The sequence below is a fragment of the Perca fluviatilis genome, chromosome 21, assembly GCF_010015445.1.
Source record: "Perca fluviatilis chromosome 21, GENO_Pfluv_1.0, whole genome shotgun sequence".
In the NCBI taxonomy this organism is placed as follows: Eukaryota; Metazoa; Chordata; class Actinopteri; order Perciformes; family Percidae; genus Perca; species Perca fluviatilis.
Genome location: NC_053132.1, coordinates 17,835,167 through 17,844,219, shown reverse-complemented (window position 1 = coordinate 17,844,219; position 9,053 = coordinate 17,835,167). Strand labels below are relative to the sequence as shown.

At 44.2% G+C, this 9,053-nt stretch overlaps 1 protein-coding gene across 1 annotated transcript; it reads right to left on the bottom strand.

The window, feature by feature from the left end:
- Window positions 1–3,042: 3,042 nt before the first annotated feature.
- metrn (meteorin, glial cell differentiation regulator) lies at window positions 3,043–8,561 on the bottom strand. Its single transcript, XM_039789269.1, has 4 exons — window positions 8,226–8,561; window positions 7,084–7,517; window positions 5,550–5,609; window positions 3,043–4,896 (listed from the first exon to the last, which is right to left on the bottom strand). Exons 1-4 carry the CDS (start codon window positions 8,330–8,332, stop codon window positions 4,583–4,585), a joined length of 915 nt encoding a protein of 304 aa, XP_039645203.1. The 5' UTR covers window positions 8,333–8,561; the 3' UTR covers window positions 3,043–4,582.
- Between the last annotated feature and the right edge of the window lie 492 nt (window positions 8,562–9,053).

Genomic DNA, 9,053 nt, shown 5'->3' with positions numbered 1-9,053 from the left:
TGTCTTTCCTTACAATACTTTTTTTTTGGGCGGGAAAGCATCAAAGACGCTTGTTTGACCCAACTTGTGTTTTTTTGCGGTACCCCCTCCCTGAGAAAAGTGTCGCCCGCCTCAACACTCATACCCCATGTCCACCCAGTCTTGATTGATTTTCAGTGCGCATTTTGGAAGGGATTACAGCCATCTGCAGGCTCTTGAGGAACAAAGGGGGCTCCTCGCTCTCCTCCCTTTAGTACTTCAGAGGGATAACATGGCCAGATAAACATGCTCTTGCACCGTTCTCTATTTTGCCTTGACCTCTCAACCCGCCCAAACTGCCCACTCAACTTTAAAGCTGGCCATGTTATTCTCCCATGCCTCCCCCTTCTCTGTGAATAGAAGCTACTCATCAGTTTCTGCAAATCGCTCATTACAAAAAGACCAATATGAGTCAATGCCTAATAAAAACTGTTGCACTGAAAGAGTTCTGCCATCACACTTATTGTTTGGTTGCAGCTTGGATTTCCCTAGCCTGATAAGACTTAGCGCATAGCAAGGTAGCACGTCTTCAGACGTGAGCATTCACAGTTTCCATTCAGGAATCATCACTCCCAGCTGTGCGAGGGTGTTATGGGAACAAGAAATTGTCAGCTGGGAATCTGGGATGCCAAAGTGTGGTCATGGACTGTAGGCTCACTGTCAGCTGGTGCTAAGCTGATGGAGATTCCGCAGGATGCACAGCCACTGAGTCACAGCAAGAGCTATACAGACCACTCTGCCTAATGTTTGGTTGCAGTGGGTTGGATTACCAGTATGGCAAAATTATTTGTTTATGTGGAAAATAAAGCCTGATGAAATCCACAGCTGTTTGTTCATCGCATCTTACTAATCTAGTTCATACAAAAGCTGTGCGTCAAGTGTGTGGCAACCACTGTTTTGGATCCACAACAGCAGCTGTGGTCCAAGCCGTGGGAAAAATTAGATGATGAAGCCATGAAAAGACAGTTCCAGTAGAAAGAGATCCAGGTGAAGGACAAGCGTGAGAAGATCTGCTATGTACCGAGAGAGATCAGGACAGGGATAAAACACTGTCAGAGGATATTAATTGTTTATGTACGAAACTGAAGCCAATTCACTGATGTTCCTGATGTGAAAATGGAAGTCAAGTGTATTTTTATAAGCCAGACTAACTGAGAAGGGAAAACACTGATTGACACAACAATTTTGCAACAACTTCTTTCTCTTCTGGAGATTCTTGAACTTAGGAGTAAGAAAATTACAATGATTGCATGTAGAAAAGTCTGATATCAGAAAGATTTAGCAGGTTCGATATCTGTCAGTATCAGGAGTTTTCAGGTCTGATGTGTGGACCTTTACATGGCTGGATAACAGGGAGAGTTTCTGCTGAAAGCACAGGACCTGTGCGCTGGGTGGGGTGTTGTTGTGCTGCACTACGAGGGAGTGTCCAGGAGCACTTTGCCCCTGCCTGTGCTCTCATCTCTGGAGCTTTGTCTCCGGCCACTTCCCTCTAACTCCCCCAGGGGCTGACGGAAGTCCACACCCGACCACTCTCTCTCCCATCGCTTTGGATTCCCCTTTCCTGAGTGCTTCCCGCCTTGCCGTGTCCATACCTGACCTCAACAACACAACAGGACAGAATAAAGAGAGGAGTGGGGTGGACGGGGGGGGAGGAGGGTTTATTGTGTTTGCAGCACTGCAAAAAGAAATGAATATCATTTAGCATCAAAGGAGTGTGCGTAATCATCAGTGTGCAATATAATCATAAATAAGTTAGACGCAAACACAATGCAAAAGCTTTTATTGAGCGAGTGCAAAACTAAACTGTGTCATTGTGGCTACACTGACATCAATACTGTGGTTTTGGGGTTGAAGCTGGGGTCACAAAGAAGTGACAACAATGCAGGAAGTGGAGCTTTGTCAAAATGGCACATGATGTATTAGTTGTTGGAGTATAATTTCAGTGCTCTTTGTTTTTGGCTTATCAGGCCTGCAGCAGTAAGCTCAGATGTACTGGAGGGGGGGGCAGAGGTGTGTGTGTGTGTGTGTGTGTTTGGGTGTGTGTGGGTGGGCCCCCAGCTATGGGATGTTTTCAAGGAGCACTGAGGCAGTAAATAGCTGGGGAGGTTGGAGGTTCACTCACATGAACTACTGATGCGGTGGCAAACCAGTGGCAGGGTTTCTATGGGAGATAGTTCGCCAGACATGGAAGGCATGTTGAGCTTTTGTGATTTTTTTCCCCCCATTTAACCTAAACACCATGTAAATTCCCCAGCTGCTCTTTTTGTGTGCAGTAAATCTGAGATTTTACTGAGGTGTGTGCATGTACATGTTTATGCAGAATTTTGCAAGGAGGAGAAACAGGTGGTGAATTTATCATAGAGGTTCAGTAATATGGGTGTTTTATTATCTACCATGCAGCTCCTCCTGTTAGAGCAGAACACGGGTAACAGATATGGTTTGTGATGCTGTAGATAAAATCCAAGTTGAGGTCGGAAACAATATTTAGTTCTAGGCTGAAGGCGCATGTCTTACGTGGGGTGGAAAAGAGATTTGGTTTTTATTGTGTCCTTGCGCACACAAGGTCAGGATAAAGCGAGCGACTGTGTGGCACCTCAGCTCAGCCGAGTCTGCCACACCGCTCCCTTAATGGCAATTTATTGCTTCCTGAATCCTGAAAATGGGAGTCTGAGGACAACAGAATTCCAAACTGTTTTCTACCTCCTATCCCGTCTGAACGCCCTCAGGGTCCTGAACACTCCTTAAATCTCTCCGCCTTTTAGGCCTCTCGCTCTCTCAGGCACGCCATTTGTTCTGAGCTTTCAGGGATCTGATTCATGGGTACTTGAAGTGACTTATGTCTGAGAAAAGTTTACCATGCTAGAAACCTTTGGACCCAAATACTATAGTGTAGGTTAAACTGTAGGTGAGAGGGTTAGAATGCTGATAAATTATTGATCCAGCTGCATAATGTTTGTGGAGCATGAAATGTCCAAAGAATGAGTTCAAAGTGAATATATGAGGAGGGCTTTAAGAAGAAAATAATTAGTGTTTTCTCACAGTATATTTTAATAAGACAGACAAACACAAAAATAATCCACAATACTGAGACAATGTTTTTTTTTTTCCACAGACTTTTTTTTTTTCTTCCCATGCCGTTGTTTCTAGAATTTCTTATCAACATATTTACATTCACATTGCTATTCACATACATTTACATAAAAAAGAAACGGCAAAAATGGCAGTGTACGCATTTAAGACATACCGCTTCAGCACATCACGGTAATTTGGTATGAACCCCCTCCCCTTGTTGATATAGTGCACATTAGATATGAAATCATTTTACAGAACAGAATTGTGTACATTAAATGCATATTTTGTGTTTCTCTTCAGCTAGCCTTGTCCAGGTTAGATGAGTTTTCCATCCCTACCATCACGTTTATATCATATAATAACACAATTATGAATGGCTGTTGTCGTCAGTTTTATGAACATTGCTGATTATATACAGGTAAATATCTTGTGACAACATCAGCAGAGCAGTGAATGACTAGAAAACAACAAAACTTATAACTGCTTTGGCAACACTGCTGCAATTTCACTCCATTATATCTTTTAAATAATTCTCTTTAAAGTCAAATACAGTCCAATTAGTTCAATTTTGCAGAAATATTGCATGGCTACTGAAATGTATGGTAATACAGGGCTCCTAAAATCCTGCATCTCCTTACAGAAGCAAAATCTCAGAGTTGGCTAGAATATCAAAGTGCTCTCAGCACTAGTTTGAGCTGTGAAACTTGCTCAGGTAGCCTTAGCTTTGTGTCACTACTGTATGTGCTCACATTTTCTGTACATATATTAAATTCTCAATCGCTCCGCTATGCTACATATAGTTGCTTTTTATTTGGTTTTCAGTGCTTGCAGCATCACACTTTCCAGATCATTCCCTTTATCAGTGCAAATATATATTTTGTTAACATTTTGTGAGGACTTTTTTTTATAATCTCCTTAATAATAGTAACACTGAGGATGACCCCAGTACAGGGGTAGCCAGCAGAACATCACTTTCCCATGGCCTGACATTAACTGAACAAAAAGGTGCCTAAGTGTATCCTCACTGGGATACCAACTAATAGGCAGTAAGCTTTCTATAGAACTTTTAATAATAGATTATCCTGAGTTTCAAAGCAATGATTCTCAATAGGCCTGAATTGATGGCTTGACTTAATTTATCCCGAATGGAAAGCTTTACAATAGATTTTCTCTGAACCTGCATAATAGCATCACTATGTGTAAAAACTGTCCAATGCCAAATGCTTTAATCTTCATTTCAACCACGTCCCTCATGCCACAACTCCACCAGGTTCTTTCTGACCCTGTGACTGCATATTGCACTGAAATGGTGTTGGGAAAAGACCATTTCACTCCTCAGACCTTTGGGAAGACGTTGGTGGCGCCATGGCGGCATCGACCAACAGTTGCACACCATGGCTTCTTCCAAAACATGGAACAGGGCTGAGTTTGGCCTGGCTTTCAGTACGGCCTCGACTCTGAGCGGTAGACAAGCTGCTGCAGAGTTTCTGTTTCAGTCTACAGGCAGTTCACAGGGTATCTGCTGGGCTGCTTTGGCAATAGTGTAAGCCCGCTGGAAGTCCTTGTAACGGGGAGCACAGCCCAACCAGGCCTCTCCAAAGTGGACCCGACCGGTGAAGAGAAAGCTGCCGGGCCCGGGTTTGACGCCACACTGCAGCAGAGTCCTAACCTCACCCCGGCTGGTCAGGCGACTGTTGCCGGTGAACAGGGCGTACTTCTGACGAAACACCCGGGTGGCGCTGACTTTAATCACTGCTGCCCGTAGGTTATCGTCTTCCACCACTGATCGGATGTTACCTCGCACAACTGTGGATAAACAGGACATTCAGGTTCATTTCAATGGGTATTTTACAATGCAGAATTTCAGTGTATGTTTTAAAACTTTAAAATGTTTGGCTGTATTTTTGTCATGTTGCACATTTATATTGTTCTATTCTAGCTAGTGTTGTGATTTGTTGTTGACCTCCAACTGATGGTAAAAGTCATAGGAAGGCCCAAGGCTGCTCACTAATCCTTCTAACTTTTGTTGCCAGCTGAACTTCTTCTCAGTGCCATTACAGATCTATCAAAGGCCTGCAGATTAGTCCACTGCTCCTTCTCTTGGGGGGGGCAATGTCAGGATTAGTCCACTACAGTGCCTCCAGTAGGGGGGTTACTGTGTGTGTGTGTGTGTGTGTGTGTGTGTGTGTGTGTGTGTGTGTGTGTGTGTGTGTTGGGGTTGCAGAGAGCTGCTGTTTCACCTTTAACCTTTGTACTTTTTAGAGAAGGATTTGGAGGCACTGGGGTGCTCTGCCTTTAAACCGATTTGCACATTTGTAGATCCTGACATGAAATCATTATGTTCTACGGCTTTGCTGCCTGACTTTTTGGTGGTCTGGTTTAATTTGTTAATGTTGGTTGAATTGGAGTGGTGTGTTTTTACATGTTCTATTGGCAACTTCTTATTTCAGGTAACTTACCAAAGTCACTGGTGCAAACGGCCATCAGGATCTCAGTGTTGTTGCAGGGTCTGCAGGCCTCTGGAAAGACAACAAGGGAGAGAAAAAGGGAGGGAGAGTCAGTAAGTGACCTCACATAACACTCTAAACTGCTAGATAACACCTACAGTACATGCCTTCGGAAATCAAAGACCACATTTCCAGATCGCATGCACAGGAATGTGAGATGTGAATCTGGACCTAAAGCTTTGTGCAAAGACGAGCAACAAAGGAGAGACCAACCACTGCGTTCTAACAGACAGCTGCTACTTTTACAGTTGGCAGAGGAGGACCAGTGGAGCTTTAAGGTGCAAGGGGTTTCCACCCCAGACAATTTAAAGGCCAGATGAAACTTCCCCCCCCCCTTAAAGCCTTTCAGGGTGTCTACAGTCACACCTCATCAAAGCCTGCTGACAGGGGCCAAGGAGAGGGAGTGGGGGTGGACTTCAAAGATTTTTTTTTTAAAGCACAATCACACTTCCCACAAAATACTCTCCTTTCTTTCTGCCAAGGCTTGACAACTTTTCTTAAAAACTGAAGAAGAAAAAAAACAGTGCCCCATACTTAAGTCGTAACAGGAATTGATTATGGCCACAAAAAAAATTCAAACCAAACCAGCAAAGCTCTGTCCGTCTGCATTGACTAAACTGTGGGTAGAAAAAAAAAAAAACGTCCTGGCATTTTTTAAAGTTCTTCTTGTGGTTCTTTGGAGGCCCCTTGCCCACCCCACACATTCTCCTCCTTAGTGAAAACCGCTTGATAAATGAGATTCCTTCCTCTCTAGTCCACAGCAAACCCCCTTCCAAGCCTTGTGTGTGTGTGTGTGTGGGAGAGGGATGTAGAGGGGGGGGGTATACTCCTACAGACAAGTCTCTCCACAGAGAGGCAGCTCAACAAAAGAGTGGAGCATCTCAGCTGGGCAGAGGCCTCCCTGTCGCCTAGGCGACGGCAGTAATCCCAGAATACTCATGCGGCACCCATTCAAAGGGCTCTGGACTCTGGAGAAAGCCCCACATACTGTGCTTTTGTCCCCCCTCCTCCCCATTCCACGGCTTTCCTGCTCCAGCACGCCTCTGGGGAAAGTTTGGCCACTTCCTCCTCTCTGCACTCTGCATGGGCTGTGGAAAGTCCAACCAGCCCGCAGAGGCCTGTTATGAATTATGAATCATCTACAGGGAGGATTTCATGGTGTATGATATCATCACCGGTGGGTTAAACCCTTGCATCCCCCAAACTTTTCAGGAAGAAAGAAAGAGAACTTTGACCACACTTTGATGGGTTTTTAAGAGTTTTGTTTCTTTTTTTGAATTCTTTCATTCAATAAAGAGAGACAGAAATTAGAAATATAATGATCTGAGAATTAAGTTTCTGTTGCAAGGAGATAACACTAGCCAAAAGGTATTCTGTACTTCCTCTGTTCAGCTAGAAATGACAAAACATGTCGTAGTGTCTCCTTATTTGACCTCAAGTAGCCACACTCAAACCAACATGGCCGACTCATGCCCCACTGACTCACCTTCACTGCTGATGGGGTTGGAGTCCAGCGACAGGCGAGCGGTCCAGTCCCCTCTCAGCTCATAGCGAAAGGAGGCGATCCTCCTGCTGATGTCCTGATGAGGTGTAGCTTGCAGGAAGAGAGCCACCCTCTCCCCAGGCAGCCGGCTGAAGCAGCGAACCCTCGGTGGGGGAGAGGACTCCAGGCGGTCCCCTACCAGGAGCTCCAGGACCCCATCTCTCTCCAGGTACAGCTGGGCTCCGTGGAACTGCTCAGAGGGCTTGACGCAGGCCGTGATGAGGCCCGAGCTGCTGCCGCCGGGCCCCACCGCCACAGAGGGCAGGCGGGGTGAGAGGGTGAGGCGCAGGGCCCCTTTGGGATACAGCCAGTCCAGTGTGCCCTCCGAGCAGTGGAGGGAGATCTGCTCCACACTGCCCTGCTGCTGGGACAAACCACTGTGACAAGGAGAAAAGGAAGGGAGACAGGGTTACATAAAGGTTTCTGTATTCTTTTTCCAGGCTTTTAACATGAGAACATGAGTCCCTAACATCAGCATCATCAGTGGATACTTTCCTAAAATAACTGCAGGATGGACTAAGCTGGTTTAAATGTGAGCCCTGCAAACAGGCAACTTAAACCAAACTTTTCATAAGAAATTAGTAGAACCAGAAAATGGCACAAAAAAAAAAAGAATACAAGATTTAGTAGAGCTGTAATAGATTGTAGGCCTACTCCGTGAAAGCGCCGCCTACCGGCAGCCAGTGGTAGCAGGGGCCAGTCAGAGCATCTTAAGGGCCAAACTTAAAAGAACTAAAAGTCCTCTGCAGGAATTTTAACAATATATCTATAATAATAAAACTACTCTTCAACAACTGCATGCACCACATGTTTTGTTCTCTCCAAGTATCCGAATTAATCCTTCAGTCTCCTGTCTGTCTGGACCCCCAATGGCTCCTGCAGACAGCCCGGAGGCGCAATCGCAGCAGAGCACTAGAAACATTGTCACTGCGCCCTAATGACAAGTCCCAACATGTTGCATTTAAACAAACATTGTCCTTTGCCAGCGAGACATCTGTAGCATCTCTGAGCGGCATATTTGAATCATCTTTTCATTCAGCCAAATGCAGAATGAGCACACATAAAAAAATTATGAAAATACTTGCCTGCCTCTCCAGCTGCACTGGTCTTCAGAATAGCTTGAAGAAGCCGCGTCAAAACCGGCAAAAAATAAAATCCAAATTGCGTTAATCCAAACCCCAAAAGCAGGCATTTTCGACAACGGTAGATGCAAAGTAAAAAAAGAGAAAACGTTACAAAAAAAGATAATTCCAAAGCTGAAACCTCTGCGAGTAAAATTCCTCTATAAAACAAATCTGACTCTATCTCTGATAACCTCCATAGTTTTGTATCCTCTTACCCTGATGTGTAAGATAAGAGAACACTGCTAAACTTTCTACTCTCTCCTCTGAACTCTCCGGACTGCTGTGCGTCAGGGGACGCAGAGCTCTCAAGTTATTACCCCTCGGAAAAACTTCACGGACCAATCCGAGTCCGAGAAGGGAAACTTTAAACCACTCACACCCAGCGGAGGGGGAGGGACGTCTGACCTGCAGAATGAGTAACAGTCTGCAAGGGTTTCAATTCACTATTGTGTTTGACATGTCTGCATAGAAAATACTAATTAACTGACATGCTGAGTGAGTTTACAGAAACTTTCAGTTTATTTAATGATTTCTGTTTTTATTTATGTTATGTTACATTACTGGAACTTGTCTTATTATCATATGCTTTAAAAAAAATAATGATTTTAAGTACTCTATGAATAAATTATGAATTAATCATTATTTAAAGATCCCTTCCAGATATGTTTTAAGACAAATAAAACTACTCTGCATTGAGTAATAATTTGCTTTGGTTTTCTACTAAAAATAATAAAAATGTTTAGTTAACTAATGAATAATTCTTAAAATTACATCTAATCTTTAACCAAA